Raw genomic sequence first — 22,142 nt, forward strand, 5'->3', positions numbered from 1 at the left:
GAAAATGAATTGGACAATTACTGGTTCCAACAGGACGGCGCTACATGCCATACAGCGGCTGCCACGACCAAATTATTACGCGAAATGTTCCCCGGAAGATTAATATCGAAAAACGGCGATAATGACTGGCCACCGAGATCACCTGATTTGACGCCTCCTGACTTTTTTTTATGGGGATATTTAAAATCCAAGGTATACACTGGTAAACCAAGGACCCTGGCTGCGCTGAAAGACAATATCCGACAAGAAATTGCTGCCATATCGGCCGAAACATTGGGCAAAGTGATGGAAAATGCCGAAAAAAGGGCACATTTTGCGGTCAAGGCCAGAGGCGGTCATTTACGAGATATCATAATCAAAAAGTAGTTAGAACAAATCTCCTTGGACCAAAATGAATGAATTTCAAAAATTTTTTTTTTAAATTCCACTTCTTTACTTTGCTATTGCAAAAACAAATCCTTCCACTTTAAATGGCCCACCCTGTATCTAGAATTTACAAGGTAATGAAAAGTTAACATCAATTAGTTTCTAATAATCAGCTCTTTAGTTGCCGGGGAAATTAACACCAAACTGTATTTTTTTAGTGTTATATATATTCCATTCTCAGATTTTCGTGTAAATTAGTAGTTTTGTTCCTTATCGCAAAATGTTAGATCCCATTCCATTTGAGGGTGGTTCGAAAAATCTAGTTTTTCCCCTTTTTTTCAAAAATAACTTTTTTCAAAAACTCATATCTTTTGAACTACTAAACCGATTCAGATGATCGACATATCAAATTGGCCAGTTAGCTATTCTTTAAAAAAAATACTATACTTTCAAGAAAAGATAATTTTGTTTCCTTAATTATTGATCGTATTTGTTTTTTATGTAATTGTTTTTTCATTGTCCAAGGGCGCAATATTTTTTTATATTTTTTCTCGAAAGCTGAGGATTTTTTAACATCCAAAATGTGTTCAAATCATTTTTCCCCTTTTTTCCAAAAATTACGTTTTTCAAAAATTCATGACTTCTGATCTACTGAACCGATTCAGATAATCGACATAGTTAAATGAAGTCAATAATTTCACACTTGCAAAAAGGGGAATTTTATACGCATATAAATAGTCTTATCGCATAGGATGATCGAACGAAGCTTAAAAACATGTTAACTTTGAAAATCATAACTCAAAAACGAAAAAGAACATCCCTCTGATTTTTTACTGTGTTAAGTGAAGGTTTCACGAAAAAAAAAATATAAAAAATATAGCGCCCTTGGTCTCTAAACCATATAAACTATAAAAAAAAACGATACAATTATTAATCACGAAAGCATAATTGATTTTTTTCGCAAGTGCATCATTTTTCCTAAAAATTCTAGCTCATTAGCTTTAATTTGATAAATCGATCATCTCGGTTAAAATTATAACTCAAAAAAGAAAAAAAGAACACACCTGATTCTGAGTAAAAAATGTAAATGTGTAAAAAATCCTCAGTTTCAAAAAAAAAAATAGAAAATTATAGCGCCGTTGGTGCCGAAACCATGTGAACTATAAAAAATGGATACAATCAATAATTACGAAAACAAAATTCAAATTTCTTGCAAGTTTGATAAAAAACTAGCTAATTAACTTCAATTTGATGTTTCGATCATCTGAATCGGCTTAGTGGTTCGAATGTTATGACTTTTTGATAAAAGTCATTTTTGGGAAAAGTGAAAAAAATCGAATCACCAAAAAAAAAAACAGGTTCAATGTTTTACCATAACGAAAACAAGCTACCAATTTTCACGAAAATACGAAAAACACTATATCAGTTTGGCATGGAATGGCTGAAGTAATACTGCAATAGTTTCAAATTTCAAAGTTGGCGTTTTTCTTGTTGTTTTTCATGTCTTTTAGTGCGGCCATAATAATAATTAGGATTACTGCATTTGGATTGATGCTAGAAAATAAAAGTATCATCAACTTTCTTGAATAGTGGATGTGATATAATTCACTTTATATTTGTATATATATTTCTATATATTTTTAACTAAAATATTTGTCAAACAAACTGCAAAACTAAAAACTTTTATACAGTGCCTTCATTTTTTGAGTTTAACACTCAAAGACTAGCAAAGAACCGCCAATTAAAAAGCGCCAATAAGTGAATGTGTACTGTAAAACTGTAAAAAATATATAAAAAATATACAATCGAAGACTCTTTTTGTCGTTTATGAGTTTGGTTTTTTTAAGTAACTACTAGGCATGTTTGCGGATTAATAGAAAGATATGATATGTTGATCCTTAAAAAAAGTTTGAAAGTTGAGAATTGGAAAAAAATATAAATTTCATGTGAATGGAGACGACTTTTGTGTACAGCACGTGCCACTGGGGTCTATTGATGATTAAGTAAGTAAGATTTCTTCCAAAACGTCATAACTTTTCAACCATTGAGTCGATTTCAAAAATCGACATATCAAATGAAATCTTATTCTTCTATGGATCAACCATTAAGAACCATCTCAGAAAAATATTGAAAAAAACATTCCTTTTTTAATTTCTCTATCAAATTTCGATAATATTGCACTGAATAATTAAAGAAGGGCAATATTAATATTTGAATAAACTTATTTAATTATAAACATGTTTATATCAACCTTCCCATCTTATCATTTTTCATTAAAGACCTTGCGTCAAGACAGCTAGAAATCCATACACACTCAAATCAAGTGTGCCTGAAAAAATTATATTTTTCACGTAAACAAGCGATGAAAATGTGGACACTTTTAAGTTAGTGAATTGTATGGTGTTCCACTGCTGTGGTGACAGGAAGATCACCTTTTAAGCGTTGAAGAACAGTTTTAGGGTCCAGGGATTGAAGACTGAGGATACGATGTAAAATAAACGAAATAAATGTATTCAAAATTTGAAACACGTTTGTCTCGAAACCATGTTTTGCAAACTGGTGGAGCTTGACCTACGGTACGGTCCATCCGAATTTGATGAAATAGTTTTTCCCAAATTCTCCACTAAATTTACTATTTTTTTCGATATTTTGAAAAATAATATTTTGGTGAATGTTTTTGTCTCGATTTTTGAGGCAAAAGCGCAGGAAATATATCCAAGTTCACGTAAAAAAACAGTTGGTTGAAATCGGTCCACTAGTAAAACTCACAGAACTCATCCAGTTTGCAAGGTTTTGGCTGCAAGGGTTCAACAAACTGGTTGCAGCTATTCAGGAGACGGTCCAATTGGCACCAATTTATTTTTTTTAATCTCATATTTTTTATGGTGTGCATAGTGTACTTCTCTCTTAAAATTTTTTTTGTGAGTCCCAGAAGGTTGATAATCGGTCAAAAAATTTTTTTCGAGATAACACCAGATCACGACGTTTCATGCAATTTCAAGACATTTGGCATCAAATATATTTTTTTTGGAAATTACGATTTCATGTACATGTATTTCATGATTCCTTGGCAGGTTTTCGATGATCAACAAATAAAAACTTTGAGAATTTTGAGGTACCTCTAAATCATGTCCGATTGAGCTGAAATTTTGCACAGTCCATTTTCTGGGCCAACAAACAAAATGTTTAAAATTTGACATGATCATTTTAGTGGTCCCCTGGCGTAGATGCTGTTGGAAAAAATGGCAACATACTGGTGGTATCGGTTCTGAAGTAACGGAGTGTCGCAAGACGAATTCCAATGAATAACTTTCGAAACTTACGCGATACATAGAAGTTTTTGAAAACTCGAAAAATTGTAAAATGGCGGCCATTTAGGTTGAAAATGAGTTGTTTTTCATGAAAAATCTCTGTTTAGAAGCTCATATAAAATTGAATAAAAAATATATCAAAAAACGGCTATGTAATGCTTTAGATAATTAATTTTTACATGCTGAAAAAAATATTTCAGCCAAATCGGTCGAGTATCGATACAACCAGCTGAAAAACATGGTTTCGAGAAAAACACGTTTCAAGAATTGTACAGCAATGCTACTTCCCTTGAGATGACCCCATAATTATTGCTGTAACTTTTCAACAAAATGAAATATGGAAAAATCCTTTTAGGACAACATTTAATAACCGAACCTGATACAAATAGGAGGACCAGGTCAAGATTTTTGAGATTCTATTCTATTGATGTAAAAGGAACAGTTGGAAAGTTTGTCTAACACAAATAGAATTTTACTACTGAAATAAACGGGGTTTCTCACGGGTACTGACGAAATAAAACTGTTTGGTTAGTAGTTCACACAAAAGTCAAGCTCGTATGATGATGATGATGTTGAATTAAAGAGGCTTTAAACTTTTCAGTTCATTCGCCTCTAGCCTTGAGAAAGGCCTTGGGTTTTTTTTTTAACTCAAATTTCGCGCATGCTTCCTCTGCTCTCGTTTCCGGTAAATCATGTATATAGTGTAATAATTGTATAACATATGCTGGAAGAGAAGTACGTTAGTAATGGGAGGCATATTTGGTCACCTGGTAGTAGAAATAAGAAATAATTATATCAAACACGCTGAAAGAAAATAAAATGAGAAATAATGTCTAGCCCAGGAAGCTGAAAGTGAATTATATGGTAATTAAAAGATGTTAATTGACTTGTGTGCCATCCACGCAAAATTTGAAATCGTATGTCGAAAAAGAGCCTTTTTTTTACAAAAAATTAAAATCTGTGTATTTTGTTGTGAGTGTGTGTCTAAGTGTGTGTGTGGGTGTGTTTGGTTTGTGATATCTAACTACATATCTAACTAATTTTTTTTTTTTTTAGCAGACTTATCTCACTTCTTAACTAGGTGAACCTAGCCAGAATTTTCACCTGCCCCCGGGCTACTGAATGCCAAAGGGGGACTAGGCTCTGCGGAATGCACGTATCTGCATGCTCGTGCTGTTTTAGTCCTGACCGAGGAATTGTCGGACAATCGCGCAGGTGCTAAGGATGACCGACTTTTGGATGCCGGCCAATTCCTTCTCGATGTTCAACACCTTTAGCGCTTCCAGAAGTGTCTTCGGGATAATTCCAGTTCCAGAGAGAACGACTGGAACAATTCTTGGGACCTCCCTTAGCCCCCACAGTTCCTTGAGCTCCACGGCCAATGGTCGGTACTTGCAGATTTTGCGACCGTGGGTCTCCTCCAGATTCTGGTTCAGTGGAATAGCGACATCGATGATGGTGACTTTGCGGTCGCTCTTGTCGTAAACCATTATATCTGGGCGGTTGTGGTGGATCGAGAGGTCGGTCAGAACAGTGCGATCCCAGTACAGCTTGAAACGGTCATTTTCCAGGACAGGTGCAGGCAGGTACCGGTAGTTTGGTACGTTGTCTTCCAGTAGAGCACATTGGAGCGCCAGTTGTCGATGAACAATACGGGCCACGTTGTTGTGGCGCTCGGTGTAGGCTGCGTTGGCCAAAACGGGACAGCCTCCCATAATGTGCTCTATGTTTTCACCTGGTTGATGGCACATCCGGCAAATGTCATCAACGTCTTGATGCCAGACGTACCGCCTGCAGTTTCTCGTCGGCATTATCCTGTCCTGGATGGCTATCATGTCGGCTTCTACTACTGAAGAGAGTTCACCACGCGTTAGCCACAGATTAGATGCGGCCTTGTCGACGTGTGGCCGGTCCAGTTGATGGGGGTGGGCACCATGCACTGCCTTCTGCTTCCAAGCTGCAATCTTCTCCTCCACTGTCTGCAGATTGCAGTTGAGTTGGTACTCCGCTTGCGCCAAGTGCAGAGCGCTGTATCCTCTGTCGGCGGCGCAGACAGCCCGGTATAGCGCGTTTTGGTTGGCGCGTTCTGCGAAGTACTCGCGCAGTTGTCGTACCTGGGCAACACACAGTGCAGATATGTCGACTATTCCAAGTCCCCCTTCTTTGCGTGGCAGTGAAACTCTCTCCAGTGCCGATTGAGGATGGTGCATTCCGGCCTCTTTGAATGCTTTCCTCATCCTCCTCTCAAGGTCCTCTAGGTCAGTTTTGCTCCATTTGACTACACCAAAACTGAAGGTCAGCAGGGGAACCGCGAATGTGTTGATCGCGCGTACCTTGTTCCCCGCGTTGAGGAAAGTCCTCAGGACACAGTTCACTCGACTCAAGAACTTGTCTCGCAGCTCCGTCTTGATGTCGGAGTGGCGAATCCCGGTGAGCTGTCGGAATCCAAGATATTTATAGGATTCGCCACGAACCATGTCTCTTATGAACTCGCCGTCATAGACCTCGTAACCTCCGGATTCGGTAAGCTGCCCTTTCAGCAGATGGACACAGCGGCACTTGTCGAGGCCGAACTCCATGCAGATGTCCCTGCTTATGTCTTCGACAACCCGGATAGCTACACCTAGACGATGACGTGAATCAGCGTAGACCTTGAGATCATCCATGTAGAAGGTATGGGTCACTTCTTCGTGGGCGCCGTCGCCATACCTTATTTTATAGCCATGACCGTTTCTATTGAGCGTCCTACTGAGGGGGTTCAGTGCCAGACAAAACCAAAGCGGGCTGAAAGAGTCGCCTTGGAATATCCCCCTCTTTATCTGCAGCGTTCTAGACTGCAACACATTTCCCCCATCACTGAGGTGCAGAGACGTGCTCCACTGCCTCATCGCATGCTGCAGGAACCTAACGACGACGGGATCAATCTTGTATAGCTCCAATACCCGGACGAGAAACGAGTGAGGTATGGAGTCATAAGCCTTCCTGTAATCGATGTAGGCCATACTTAGGTTCCGCTGGTTATAAACCGCCTGGCCGACTATGGCTGCGTCGATGATGGCCTGGTCTTTGCAGCCATGCGTATTTTTTCTGCATCCTTTCTGCTCTTCTGCGATGATATGGTGTTGTTCGCAGTGGGCAGAAACTTTGGCGGTTATGATGCTGCTTAATATCTTGTACAGACTCGATAGGCACGTTATCGGCCTGTACTTTGATGGGTTCAATGTGTTGCTGTCTTTCGGGAGGAGGAATGTGACGCCACGGGTGGCGAATTCAGGGAGGTTGTGTGGGTCACGTAGCACCTTGTTGAAGCACTCAGCTATCTTTTGATGTGCGACGGTCAGCTTCTTGTGCCAGAAGTTCTGAACACCATCGGGGCCCGGTGCTGCCCAGTTCTTCAGGTACCGCGAGGCTTCGCGGACATCGTTCTCTTCGACGATGATAGCTGGCATCTCTCCAATTTCACCACAACTCTCCTCCTCCCGTCTTAACCACATTTGCCCGTCGCGATGTTGTACTGGGGTCTCCCAAATACCAGCCCAGAAGTTCGTCACATCGCTAATATCTGGCAAACCTTCGCGGTAGTCGGGCTTCTCGTCGCTAATGTGGTCGTAGAACGCTTTTTCGTTATCTCTGAACATCCGATTTTGTTCCTGGCGCTTTGCAGAGTCAGAGTAACGTTTCAGCCGTTTAGTTTGGACGCTCAATTGCTGTACCAGTGTGTCGAGTTTTTCCGTCAGCTGGTGAGCTCCCAGCTGGCGAAGTTCAGTAGGCCGCACGATCACAGCAACTTGGCGACATAATTTCGCCGATCTGCTGCCTCTTTTGTACGCCATCAGTCTTCCAATTGCGGCGCGCTTGTTTAGGATCCGTTGCTCCAATCTCCTTCGCCATGGAGGCTCACGCCTTTCACGGAGATGTTGGAGCAGTCCGCCTCTTGGCCTAATACGGTATCCTAAACTTTTGGCGGTCGCCACAACAGCACAGTAAACTTTCAGTTGCAGCTCCTCCATGTTCTCAGCATCAACCAAGTGCAGCGGAAGAACGTGCTCGTTCATGAGCTTTACTGCACTTGTCAGCCTGCGGGAATGCTGCAACTTCGGGATCCTGGGGCGCGACAATGGGTCTGTGTCGCGGAACTGTGAGATCGCCTCGTCGTAGTGGAAGACCAGATCGCGTAGTAGTTGTTGATCTGGCTGTGGGTCTTCCGGCTCAGGGGGTTGTTGTACTGTGGCCTCCACTGGTGCTGATTCGCGTGCCCCACTCGCGAATGAATTGCTCAGCCGTACTGAACTTCGTCTCGACACATCGCTTGCTCTGTTGTTCCTGGAGCTTATTTCTCTCTGCACCTGCTGCTTGATCTCGTCGATTTGCGTTTGGGAGAGCATGTTGTTGCGTATTATCGCTCTACGCCTCGCGTTCATCGCGTTCTGATCAAGCCTCCCGACGAACTCTGGATACGCTTCCTCGAACATTGTTAGTATTCGAGGGCGACCGCTCATGTCCGTCTCCAAAGCAGTGCAGATGTAATAGGCGCGGATCACGAATTCATTCATTTCGTGTGTCCACATGATCCGGCGCCTAGTGGTACCCACAAGTGTGGACGACTGTCGTCTGGCAGTCGCAACACGTCTCGTAGGCGCAGCGTTTCTTGGGTGATGTCGATGGCTGCTGTTTCCGTGTGGCGGTAGCTCTTCGGGTTGAACCCGGCTGGTGGCCCGCTCTTGCACATCGCCCTCCAGCCGCTGGCCGCTCGCTCTTACGCCCGTTCCAGGACCAGCTCCAGTTCGGGGACCCTCCTCGGGTGATCGCATTCTAATTACTCTTCGTGAACGTAGCTCCATTTTCTGGGTGTATCTCCTTTGCCCGGGAGACAGCGGGTTGGCAAGGCCTCCATGACCCGGGAGACCTTCCCCGGGAGAGATATAGCGCTCTGACTCGCTCGCACCCCCTCACTTAGCCACTTTCGACACCCGTTCTCGGAGCCAAGACCAGGTGTGTGTTTCCAGTTCACGCCCGATCTAAAAATGTCGTCATATGATCTTCGTGGAGGCGTGAGATAGGAACATTTGAGACCAACAGGCAGACTCCTACCCTATGTTGATCCCCATTTGAGAACCTTTTTGTACGTTAGTACGTAATATATTTGGAAAAAGGTGGTTTTTTTTTGTTTTTTGTTTTTTTTTTATATATTTATTAATTTTTTTTTTTATAAATAAAATGTGTGTGACCTAACATATGTAATACGTTGGTAACACATATATTAGCTCACAAGCATTAGGTGTTAGTATGAATGATGTGGTTAAGTCTGTAACATATAGTAAATAATTGTATAGTGGTTAAATAAGCTCCAAAAGATCCGTCTCCTTCAGGAAATGCAGTAATTTGTCCTCCTCCAAGTTATCTCTTGCTAGGGCTGTCCTTGGGTTGTCAGCTATCTGAAACTTAGTTCTCATAAGGTTGTAACGTGGGCAGACAAGTAGAAAATGTTCTACGGTCAGCCTGACGTTACAGGTATTACAAATGGGTGGTTCGGTTTTTTCAACCAAGAACCTGTGCGTTAATTTGGTATGTCCAATACGAAGACGTGTTAGACATACTTGAAAAGATCTTTGGTTTCTATCCATCCAAGGATGGGTAGTGTTTTTAATTTTTCTCAAAAAAGTATCTCTGCAGATGTTCCATTCGTTCTCCCAGCACGTCATCAGAGATGAGTTAACCCATCTGGTTATATCATCAGATGGGACGCTTGTGCTCCATAGTTCGGATGTTCTCCCTTCTTTGGCTAGGCGATCAGCCTCTTCGTTACCGCGGATTCCACAGTGACCTGGGATCCAGCAGAAGGTGATATCATTTTGGGCAGTTTTCTCTTCAATTGCGAGTACCCATGGATGTTTGCTACTTCCGCTCTCAAGAGCAAGAAGCGCGCTAGCAGAATCGGTGAAAATAACCGTCTTTCTGTTGTGTTCGCACTTTGATGTAGCGATAAGAAGTGCCGCTAATTCAGCTGAAAATACCGAACAGATATTTGGGAGTTGGAACTTAACTTGCAGGTTATTAGCAAAAATGCCGATACCTACTTGTAAACCATCAAAGGATCCATCTGTAAAGATCTTGTGGTGAAAAAGGTATTTACTGTGGATGTGGTTGTTGAAAATGGCCAAAACTATGCTGCTGTTTTCACCAGCTCGCACAGAGTTTTTAATTGACCAATCAATCTGAGGTTCCCGTTTATACCATGGTCGAAGGTTAATAATGGGAATTGGTGCAATCGTTGGAAGAGTGGTTCGGCATGTATCCTGCAACCAGTTATTCACTCTCACAAGAGAGGATTCAAATGTTGGATGTTTCTCGAGCGTTCGTATCGCGCGCGTGCTGTAGAATCTCGTGAGGAACAATTTGAAGGGTAAATTGCCTGACTCAGCGAGTAACGCTTTACTTGGGCTAGTTCTAAAGGCCCCTGATGCTAGTCTTATTATCTTTTGATAGCTAGGCCTCAGTTCTTCAAGCGTTTTCCAGGTGGCACGGCTGAAGAGTTCAATACCGTAAGTAAGTTTGGAATAGACTAAGCTTCTTCCAATGTTGAAGATAGTTTTGCGGGAACCTGTTCGGCTTCGACCGCTTATAACGCTAACTAAGTTAAGGCGGTTTTTAATGTCCGATATTGTACTCTTTATATGTTTATTGAACGTGAGTTTTTTGTCCACCATTACACCGAGAATTCGTGCAGAATTGACTCGTTTAATGGAACTACCGTTCAGAAGATAGGAACGTAGTTTTTTCCTGTGACGCTTATTGTTGCAGCAATGAAGAACTTGAGATTTTTCAGCTGAGATCCTAAATCCCACGGAATTCGCCCAGTTATTAACAGACGAGATTCCTTCCTGAAGTCTTCTTCTTGCTAGTACTGGGAATGGGTTTTTTGAAATTAGCAGAATATCATCTGCGTATAGCAAAGCGTCAATATTTTGGGGTATGGCATCAAATAATGATTGCATCGCTATCAGGAAAAGAGCAACCGATAGCACAGAACCCTGTGGCACTCCATTTTCTTGCAGTTTACTGGTGGAGGTGACTCCTCCGAGAAGAACTTTGAAGCTACGATTTTGTAGAAAACTGCGAATTATCTCGAACAAATTACCTTCGATACCCCATTGATGGAGTTGGTCCAAGATATTATATCTCCAGGTTGTATCGTAGGCTTTGGATATGTCCAACAGAGCGAGTTCCCCGTGGAGGTGGTCTCGCGTGATCACGTGAAGGTGTTGATCAAGTTGGCTGAAATACGTGTTGGTACCATTGCCTTGACGAAAAGCATGTTGTCGAGGATCCAGGAGATGACGTTCTTCAAGGTTCGTCATCAATCTCCGTTTGATCATTCTCTCGAAGACCTTACCTAGGCAATTGAGAAGGGTGATGGGACGAAAACTAGTGGCTAGTGGTTTTTTCTCCATCGGTTTAGGGATGGGGATGACTAGCCCTTCCTTCCATGAGTCGGGGAAACATTTGCTAGCCCAAAGGTTATTATAAATTTGGAGCAGCGACGTTTTGACGTGGAAAGGTAAATGTTTTAACATGCTGTATTCTATTTCGTCTGGTCCGGCTGATTTGCCTTTGGACTTACTAATGGACCACAACATTTCTTTCATAGAGAACCTGATATTGTAAATATGAGGTTCCCCTGAGTCCGAGGGAAACTCTGTAGTCTCCGCGGCAGTTTTACGAGCTTTGAAGTCGCTTTTGTAGTTGGAGGTGGCAGAAGTACTAGCAAAATGATCAGCTAAATGTTCAGCAATGGTTCCGGGATCATCGGTAGTGGGTACCATTGATCATAATGGAATAGCCTCGCGATCTTTTTTTGCCACTGATTGCATTAACCTTGCTCCACAGTTCACTAGAAGTTGTCTGAGGGCAAAAGCTATCAAGAATTTTTTTTTTTTTTTTTATCTGTATTATAGTGATTTTCAACTCATTTGGCTGGTTCGTCACTTTTACTTCCATTTTAGGAAGAATGTCGGGAGTGAGAATTGAACTCGTGACCTTTAGCGTGAGAGGCATGGATGTTACCACTACGCCAGATCGCCTCCGCAGCTATCAAGAAATTTAAGCCAGCTATTTTGTTTAGCTTCCGCTATAATTTTCCTTGCTCTAGCTCTAGTGGATTGAAAATCAGCTAGGGCAAGTACTTTTGTCTCACTACCGTCCAGTTGTCTTCTAAGCTTCCTCAGCGCTTTTCTTCTGGATTTAATGGCCTGTTTGACATCATTATTCCACCATGGGACTGCCTTCCGGCCGGAGATACAACTAGTGCGGGGTATATTAGCTTTCGCAGCTGCGAAAACGGCTTGGGAAAACTCCTCTACTGAATAGTTACCCTGTGCAGGTAACAGATGCGAAATGGTTGATTCGAAACCATCCCAGTCGGCAAATTGGTACAACCATCTCCTTCGCAGGAGGATTTTTGGATTACTGGTCAGTGTTCGGATGTGAATGGGAAAATGATCACTTCCTCTTAGATCATCATCGACACACCATCTGACTCTGGGCGCTAGGTCCCATGAGGTAATCGTTAAATCAATTGAAGAAGTAGAGCCAGAGTGTTCATCCATACGAGTATGTTGGAAGTCGTTCAGGATGATGAGATTAAGTTGTTCAACGATTTTTAAAATAATTTCACCTCTTAAATTGCATCTTTGGCCACCCCATACAGTATGGTAGGCGTTAAAATCACCCATGATTATGAAAGGGTGTGGTAATTGTTGAATGGCATTGTTCATTTCTGCTTCCAAATTACTGTTACTATGCGTTGGGGAAATGTATATAGAAGCGAGGGTTAACCGTAACGGTCCCGTGAGTTGGATTGCGCATATCTGTAACTGTGATGAAATTTGGATGAGGGTATGTGGGAGATGGCTCAAAACAGCGAGGCATACTCCACCCTGGCGTGAGGTAAGTCCCTCACGGAAGTACCACTTGTATTTACCTTGTAGTGAAAGGTTAAAATCGGGTGTAATCTTAGTCACTCTGGCTTCTTGGAATGCAAGTGTTAGTGGGAGATGTTTCTCCTCAGCTAACATCAATTTAATTTCATCCATTGACCTACTAAGCCCACGCAAATTCCATTGAATGGCAAGTTTTCGGTTGGATGTTGAATCTTGGACAACAGGTATACTGTTTTTGTGTGGAGTGTTGAATTTTAAGAAATGTTATGGAGGCTCTTGAAGGGTTTAATTAATTTGGAAGGAGGTATATCAGAAATTATTTTGACTGTTTGTTACCTTTGGAAGTCTTGGTCTTCAGTCTAGGGTCAAATTTTAAATAATTTGGTATTGTTCGATTCGTATTGGGTACTGTTTTGTATGAAGTGGATGGTTGAGGGTCGGCCTGTTGTGGGGCGGCCGGTTGAGAGATTTCTGGTTGTTGGTTTTTATATCTTTTCCTTGTTTTATCATTAACGCGGAAATTTTCATCTTCAGATGATTTCAAATCATCTGAAGTTTTTTGGCAGACTTATCTCACTTCTTAACTAGGCGAACCTAGCCAGAATTTTCACCTGCCCCCGGGCTTCTGAATGCCAAAGGGGGACTAGGCTCTGCGGAATGCACGTATCTGCATGCTCGTGCTGTTTTAGTCCTGACCGAGGAATTGTCGGACAATCGCGCAGGTGCTAAGGATGACCGACTTTTGGATGCCGGCCAATTCCTTCTCGATGTTCAACACCTTTAGCGCTTCCAGAAGTGTCTTCGGGATAATTCCAGTTCCAGAGAGAACGACTGGAACAATTCTTGGGACCTCCCTTAGCCCCCACAGTTCCTTGAGCTCCACGGCTAATGGTCGGTACTTGCAGATTTTGCGACCGTGGGTCTCCTCCAGATTCTGGTTCAGTGGAATAGCGACATCGATGATGGTGACTTTACGGTCGCTCTTGTCGTAAACCATTATATCTGGGCGGTTGTGGTGGATCGAGAGGTCGGTCAGAACAGTGCGATCCCAGTACAGCTTGAAACGGTCATTTTCCAGGACAGGTGCAGGCAGGTACCGGTAGTTTGGTACGTTGTCTTCCAGTAGAGCACATTGGAGCGCCAGTTGTCGATGAACAATACGGGCCACGTTGTTGTGGCGCTCGGTGTAGGCTGCGTTGGCCAAAACGGGACAGCCTCCCATAATGTGCTCTATGTTTTCACCTGGTTGATGGCACATCCGGCAAATGTCATCAACGTCTTGATGCCAGACGTACCGCCTGCAGTTTCTCGTCGGCATTATCCTGTCCTGGATGGCTATCATGTCGGCTTCTACTACTGAAGAGAGTTCACCACGCGTTAGCCACAGATTAGATGCGGCCTTGTCGACGTGTGGCCGGTCCAGTTGATGGGGGTGGGCACCATGCACTGCCTTCTGCTTCCAAGCTGCAATCTTCTCCTCCACTGTCTGCAGATTGCAGTTGAGTTGGTACTCCGCTTGCGCCAAGTGCAGAGCGCTGTATCCTCTGTCGGCGGCGCAGACAGCCCGGTATAGCGCGTTTTGGTTGGCGCGTTCTGCGAAGTACTCGCGCAGTTGTCGTACCTGGGCAACACACAGTGCAGATATGTCGACTATTCCAAGTCCCCCTTCTTTGCGTGGCAGTGAAACTCTCTCCAGTGCCGATTGAGGATGGTGCATTCCGGCCTCTTTGAATGCTTTCCTCATCCTCCTCTCAAGGTCCTCTAGGTTAGTTTTGCTCCATTTGACTACACCAAAACTGAAGGTCAGTAGGGGAACCGCGAATGTGTTGATCGCGCGTACCTTGTTCCCCGCGTTGAGGAAAGTCCTCAGGACACAGTTCACTCGACTCAAGAACTTGTCTCGCAGCTCCGTCTTGATGTCGGAGTGGCGAATCCCGGTGAGCTGTCGGAATCCAAGATATTTATAGGATTCGCCACGAACCATGTCTCTTATGAACTCGCCGTCATAGACCTCGTAACCTCCGGATTCGGTAAGCTGCCCTTTCAGCAGATGGACACAGCGGCACTTGTCGAGGCCGAACTCCATGCAGATGTCCCTGCTTATGTCTTCGACAACCCGGATAGCTACACCTAGACGCTGACGTGAATCAGCGTAGACCTTGAGATCATCCATGTAGAAGGTATGGGTCACTTCTTCGTGGGCGCCGTCGCCATACCTTATTTTATAGCCATGACCGTTTCTATTGAGCGTCCTACTGAGGGGGTTCAGTGCCAGACAAAACCAAAGCGGGCTGAAAGAGTCGCCTTGGAATATCCCCCTCTTTATCTGCAGCGTTCTAGACTGCAACACATTTTCCCCATCACTGAGGTGCAGAGACGTGCTCCACTGCCTCATCGCATGCTGCAGGAACCTAACGACGACGGGATCAATCTTGTATAGCTCCAATACCCGGACGAGAAACGAGTGAGGTATGGAGTCATAAGCCTTCCTGTAATCGATGTAGGCCATACTTAGGTTCCGCTGGTTATATACCGCCTGGCCGACTATGGCTGCGTCGATGATGGCCTGGTCTTTGCAGCCATGCGTATTTTTCCTGCATCCTTTCTGCTCTTCTGCGATGATATGGTGTTGTTCGCAGTGGGCAGAAACTTTGGCGGTTATGATGCTGCTTAATATCTTGTACAGACTCGATAGGCACGTTATCGGCCTGTACTTTGATGGGTTCAATGTGTTGCTGTCTTTCGGGAGGAGGAATGCGACGCCACGGGTGGCGAATTCAGGGAGGTTGTGTGGGTCACGTAGCACCTTGTTGAAGCACTCAGCTATCTTTTGATGTGCGACGGTCAGCTTCTTGTGCCAGAAGTTCTGAACACCATCGGGGCCCGGTGCTGCCCAGTTCCTCAGGTACCGCGAGGCTTCGCGGACATCGTTCTCTTCGACGATGATAGCTGACATCTCTCCAATTTCACCACAACTCTCCTCCTCCCGTCTTAACCACATTTGCCCGTCGCGATGTTGTACTGGGGTCTCCCAAATACCAGCCCAGAAGTTCGTCACATCGCTAATATCTGGCAAACCTTCGCGGTAGTCGGGCTTCTCGTCGCTAATGTGGTCGTAGAACGCTTTTTCGTTATCTCTGAACATCCGATTTTGTTCCTGGCGCTTTGCAGAGTCAGAGTAACGTTTCAGCCGTTTAGTTAGGACGCTCAATTGCTGTACCAGTGTGTCGAGTTTTTCCGTCAGCTGGTGAGCTCCCAGCTGGCGAAGTTCAGTAGGCCGCACGATCACAGCAACTTGGCGACATAATTTCGCCGATCTGTTGCCTCTTTTGTACGCCATCAGTCTTCCAATTGCGGCGCGCTTGTTTAGGATCCGTTGCTCCAATCTCCTTCGCCATGGAGGCTCACGCCTTTCACGGAGATGTTGGAGCAGTCCGCCTCTTGGCCTAATACGGTATCCTAAACTTTTGGCGGTCGCCACAGCAGCACAGTAAACTTTCAGTTGCAGCTCCTCCATGTTCTCAGCATCAACCAAGTGCAGCGGAAGAACGTGCTCGTTCATGAGCTTTACTGCACTTGTCAGCCTGCGGGAATGCTGCAACTTCGGGATCCTGGGGCGCGACAATGGGTCTGTGTCGCGGAACTGTGAGATCGCCTCGTCGTAGTGGAAGACCAGATCGCGTAGTAGTTGTTGATCTGGCTGTGGGTCTTCCGGCTCAGGGGGTTGTAGTACTGTGGCCTCCACTGGTGCTGATTCGCGTGCCCCACTCGCGAATGAATTGCTCAGCCGTACTGAACTTCGTCTCGACACATCGCTTGCTCTGTTGTTCCTGGAGCTTATTTCTCTCTGCACCTGCTGCTTGATCTCGTCGATTTGCGTTTGGGAGAGCATGTTGTTGCGTACTATCGCTCTACGCCTCGCGTTCATCGCGTTCTGATCAAGCCTCCCGACGAACTCTGGATACGCTTCCTCGAACATTGTTAGTATTCGAGGGCGACCGCTCATGTCCGTCTCCAAAGCAGTGCAGATGTAATAGGCGCGGATCACGAATTCATTCATTTCGTGTGTCCACATGATCCGGCGCCTAGTGGTACCCACAAGTGTGGACGACTGTCGTCTGGCAGTCGCAACACGTCTCGTAGGCGCAGCGTTTCTTGGGTGATGTCGATGGCTGCTGTTTCCGTGTGGCGGTAGCTCTTCGGGTTGAACCCGGCTGGTGGCCCGCTCTTGCACATCGCCCTCCAGCCGCTGGCCGCTCGCTCTTACGCCCGTTCCAGGACCAGCTCCAGTTCGGGGACCCTCCTCGGGTGATCGCATTCTAATTACTCTTCGTGAACGTAGCTCCATTTTCTGGGTGTATCTCCTTTGCCCGGGAGACAGCGGGTTGGCAAGGCCTCCATGACCCGGGAGGCCTTCCCCGGGAGAGATATAGCGCTCTGACTCGCTCGCACCCCCTCACTTAGCCACTTTCGACACCCGTTCTCGGAGCCAAGACCAGGTGTGTGTTTCCAGTTCACGCCCGATCTAAAAATGTCGTCATATGATCTTCGTGGAGGCGTGAGATAGGAACATTTGAGACCAACAGGCAGGCTCCTACCCTATGTTGATCCCCATTTGAGAACCATTTTTTTTTTTTTTTTTTTTTTTATCTTCGCTTATTTTTCGTCGGCCTATTTCCGCCACTTTAGTGCCAATCACCGACATCAGGGAGGCGACTCCACCTGTTCCTACCTATCAGACTCAACAACTCATGAGCCGGGCCAACTTCTTTTACTTCCGCTCCGAAGGAAGACGTAACCAGAGATTTTTCGCCTCAGAAAATCCCAACGACGCCAGCTGGGATTGAACCCAGGCCGATCGGATTGTGAGGCTGTTACGCTAACCATACAACCACTGGCGCCGTCCATCTGAAGTTGAAGTTTTTGAATTTTTGATTTTACGTTTATTTAATTTTGCAGATTCAGTTTCCATGGGAATTTCTGGATCAGTTTCGGAATCGGAAGTGGAGATGGTATATTCAGTGTCTGGCTGGTTAACTATCGGTGTGGAAACCGTTTGGATGATTGGGGTAGGGTTGGGCTGCGTGCAGTTGCACTTACAGCGATTGCATCCCGTGCTTTGGATTAAATTAAGTCTCTCTTGGACTTTGCTTGCGTACGAGGATCCATTTACTTTGGCCTGGTAGCTTTGTTTGGCTTCCTTGTAAGATATTCCTTGGTCTACCCTCACTTTAGTAATATTGTTCTCTGCAACCCATGCGGGGCATTTTCTATTCGTAGAAGGGTGGTTGCCACTGCAATTTACACAGAAGGCAGGAGCGTTGCAAATGAAGTTCTTGGCTGTTTCTTCATTGCCTAGTTCTGGGTGTGCTTGTCCACAGTTTCGGCATAATTGGATCTTGGTTCTACATTTTTTTGAAGTATGTCCGAATTTGTAGCAGCCGAAGCACTGCATAGGATTCGGATAAAAATTGCGCGTGGGGGCGCGGATAAAGCCAAAGTTAATATATTCCGGGATTACAGTACCTCTGATGGTCAAAATCAGGGTTGGAGTTGGAATTAATTCCTTCTTAGTTGGGTCCATACGGGAAATTCTTTTGATCGCAATAACTCTTTGGTCAGCAAGCTCTTTTAAAAGTACAGCTTCTGCCATATCTATCACATCCCTACAGGATACCACGCATTTGCGCTGATTCAAGGTAGGGTGATAAGTTATCTCCACAGGGGTTTTGTCAATTAATGACTTAATACCCAGGAGCGCATCTACATATTCCTTGTTACGAATATGGATCACGTATTGCAAATTATTGTTCTCATCGCGCTGTGGTCTCGCGTCCTTGAAATCGCGATCCGTAACAGCTTGGATGGTTTTGGAAACAACGAAAGGGTTTGATGGTAGAGTATTCTTGCCAGTTGCTTTGAGCAATAAAATTTGGAGCTCCCCACATAAGGGGTCGGCCCAGAGAGGAGAGGTGCGTGTGGTGGGCACGCCATTATAAAGGTTTGTTGACTTACCGGCACTGCTGGAAGCCATGGTAGAGGCTGGCTATACCCGGGAGGTACAGCCAGGGGGGTTGATGTAGAGATACACACTAAAAATGGCACTAATGCAGAATAAAAAAAAAAAGAAAAGGCTCAACAGTTTCGGAGCTTGTTTCAAAAAAGTTTTTTAAATTTCACTAGAAACACTACTTTTAATACAATGAAAACACTACTATAATGTCTATGAGGTTTAAAGAAAAACTGTTAAAATATCACTAACACTATGTACTGCTGCTGGGGGGGTGCGCCCCCGCACCGGAGAAACGGTAGTGTGGGTACACCACCACTCTGCAATCCAGGATCAAACACCAGCTGAAAATAAAAACCACCACCAGAGATAAGTAACCAGTAATAATAATGTGGGGTATATATAAGTGAGCTGAAAAAAACGCGCCAAAAACAGGGACCGACGCTAGGGGCAGTGAAAACTGCCGGTATCGAAAGCCACCAACCGTCTAGGCTATTCGGTGGCCTCCTCCTTGTCCTCGTCTTGTACACCTGTGGGAGAAAACTTTATTTAAGACTGATTAGAGCCTCAAGGAATTTCCTTTAGCATAGAACCAGTTGTATGAGGAGAAAACTTCTATTTTCGCTACTCTTTTGAAAGGGGCGCTACAAACATGACCGTCTCGGTTGAATGTCAGAAGCACCGTGAAGCTCGTATAGGAAGGAAGGTATTGAATTAGAGAGACTTTAAACTCTGAGAGTTCATTCGTCTCTTCGAAGCTCGTATATGTTTCATGTTTCTTTGTTTTTAAGAGGCTTTAAACTTTGCAGTTCATTCGCCTCCAAGCTCGTATATTATTCATGTTCCTTTTTATACATGTCTGTCTTCTATCTATCTCTTTTTCACTTCACTCTCGCTCAGATCGGACTCTGTCCGTTTTACCGAATGTCGGCGTTATTCACGTTACGACAACTACAGGCTCGGTAAGATTGCAGAATTCACAGTGGGCAAATGAAGGATTTCGAATTTTTATTTCATGTAATCTACACGGGATTCTTTCTTACGCGATTTTTTCCGTGATTTTATTTTATGCGATTCTCTCGAAATTACACAATTTTCATACGCAATTCTCTCGAAATTACGCGATTTGCGCGTACGCGTTAGTCGCGTAAAAAGAGAATTCAGTGTATAGATACTACAAATTCATTGTGATAACATCATTCATGGATAAGTGATAGCATTTGTATGACAAATGATAGTTCTAAAATTTCTTATGAAAAGAGAAAGAGATTCTGAAGTATATTAATTTTCTTTCAGGCGAGAAGCCATATCAGTGTGATAAATGTGGCAAACGGTTCATTCACTATTCTTCGTTCCATATGCACCAGCTGGCACACGGGAATATTCGTGAGAAAAAATGTGAAATCTGCGGATTTATGCTACGTTCCAGTTCACATTTGAAGCGACACATGAGGGTTAGTATCCCTTTACATTCATAGTAACCATCAATCTAAGCAAGTGTTGTTCATCTTCAATTAGGTTCACTCTGGAGAGAAACCATTTGAGTGCCCTACATGTGGACAAAAATTTGCCCAAAGGTAAACTTGATATCTAGAACAATTGATTAAAATTGCTGATAGTTGATTTTTTTAAAAATTTCAGATATAACATGATGACTCACCTAAAGGCACATCAAGGCATATACCGGGACTACTCGAAGGTATACAAATGTCCGTTCTGTGTGCAAACTTTTCAACGCAAACTGAAACTTCAAGAGCATGTGAGTAGGGAACATAATACCGTTGTCGATTCTGCCCTCCTGAAACCTATGGATCGTCCAAAGAAAACACCCATCCTAGCTAAAGTGGAGTTCACTGATGATTACCAAGAAGCGAGCGAATATACTCTTAATAATTGACTATTCTGTCTGTGAGCGTTTTTCGTTTAAATAGTATACGCAATTTTATTCGATTTGTTCATTCGTTTATTGCTGTAAGATATATCACAAAGTTCTATTTTTTAAATTATTCACAATTATTAGACATTTTTCTTCGGCCTCCTTCAAGCTCAAAACGTTGAACACTAAATTTACAAGGTAAATTAACACCACCATGAAGAGTGAAGTATTGTATAGGCAGTTGAAACATCCACTAGAGAGCGGCGCACTACAACGTAGTCTTCCGAAAAGGCCCATGAAACCATGGATAGACTGGCGAAAAATAAAAATGTCTTCAACATGAAATTTGGACACAAACATTAAATTTTAATACATACCAGCAAGAATAGTGAGACACTAAGTAACCCCGTCATTATGTAATACAAAATGCCTAGATCCATACCGACTTTAAAAACGTAACATATCTGGCAAATGTTGATCGTTATGAGTGTCAGATCAAAGATGCTCTGTGCAAACATGTTGTTCGACTCATATTTGGGTTTAGACGGAGCGGGCACCAGTTCTTTGGCCTGTGAAAGATGAACAAGTTGATCACTTTTTTGAATTGTAATTATTCCAATACTCTTTACTCACTTCTTCACTTTTCTCAGGAGCTATCTCCATCTGAGGTGTCGTACGATAGACATTGGGAGTTCTCCAATCAGACTCCATTTCTGAAGCAAGAATTTTTTAATTTGTAGTGTTCTTCCGAAATCAGGAACCCGACTGATACGTGGGACATTCTTTGTCTTATCGATTGAGATATTCTTATCTTTTATATTTTGAGTAACAGTGGGTTGTGAATAGTACAAATAAACGATAAGCACTTGTTCGATAGCTTACCACGATACTATGATTTCATGGCGAATTTGAATTTGGAATTTGGTTCCCAACTCACAAAACTAAAAGTATATAATTATTTAAAAAGTTTAAAGTATTACTATTAGTTATTTGTTTTAAGTAGGTAGAATATTAAAAAAAAATAAAAATCATAATTGCAAGATGTGCAGTGAACTGTCCTATATTATAAATTATTTTCAAGTAATTTTTCTACCAAATTCATAATTTTTAATATAATTATTATTAAATTACTTGAAAATATTTTTTTTATTATATTTTTTTTATTATTATGGTAGAAAAATTACTTGAAAATAATTTATAATATAGGACAGTTCACTGCACATCTTGCAATTATGATTTTTTTTTAATATCCTACCTACTTAAAACAAATAACTAATAGTAATACTTTAAACTATTTATACATTACAATTAAGCACGTAGAATGCAATGTTCCGAGACCGAGCACCTCTCTCCAAACTTTTGACAATAATTGTCAAACCTCATCTCCAGGGTATCCAGGCAATCCCTCTCACGCACCTCCGTTATTCTTGTCCGTGTTCTTCGTTCCTTCCTTGTTTGTATTAGAGAGGCTTTAAATTTTGCAGTTCATTCACCTCTTAGTCCGTGTTCTAGCATGTATGATGTATAAATATTATACAAAATGAGCCCAAGGATGGTTCCTTGGGGCACACCCGCAGGATAATTAGATTTTGTGAACAGGTATTCTACGGGGATACTTGGAAAGCTCTATCGGATAGATA

The 22,142-nt window shown here is 43.3% G+C and overlaps 2 protein-coding genes across 2 annotated transcripts in view; one reads left to right on the forward strand and one right to left on the reverse strand.

Annotated features, from left to right (window-relative positions):
- Positions 1-20,576, forward strand: part of LOC129779081 (zinc finger protein OZF-like) — a 39,463-nt gene extending 18,887 nt beyond the window's left edge. The window contains exons 3-5 of the mRNA XM_055786334.1: positions 19,923-20,080; positions 20,145-20,203; positions 20,268-20,576. Coding sequence (XP_055642309.1) covers positions 19,923-20,080; positions 20,145-20,203; positions 20,268-20,523 — 473 coding nt within the window. The 3' untranslated portion in view covers positions 20,524-20,576. The remainder of the gene's footprint in view (positions 1-19,922; positions 20,081-20,144; positions 20,204-20,267) is intronic.
- LOC129779082 (uncharacterized) lies at positions 20,573-21,392 on the reverse strand. The gene is made up of 3 exons (XM_055786336.1): positions 21,136-21,392; positions 20,880-21,071; positions 20,573-20,814 (listed from the first exon to the last, which is right to left on the reverse strand). Exons 1-3 carry the CDS (start codon positions 21,211-21,213, stop codon positions 20,608-20,610), a joined length of 477 nt encoding a protein of 158 aa, XP_055642311.1. The 5' UTR covers positions 21,214-21,392; the 3' UTR covers positions 20,573-20,607.
- Between the last annotated feature and the right edge of the window lie 750 nt (positions 21,393-22,142).

The sequence above is a fragment of the Toxorhynchites rutilus genome, chromosome 3, assembly GCF_029784135.1.
Source record: "Toxorhynchites rutilus septentrionalis strain SRP chromosome 3, ASM2978413v1, whole genome shotgun sequence".
Taxonomy (NCBI): domain Eukaryota; kingdom Metazoa; phylum Arthropoda; class Insecta; order Diptera; family Culicidae; genus Toxorhynchites; species Toxorhynchites rutilus.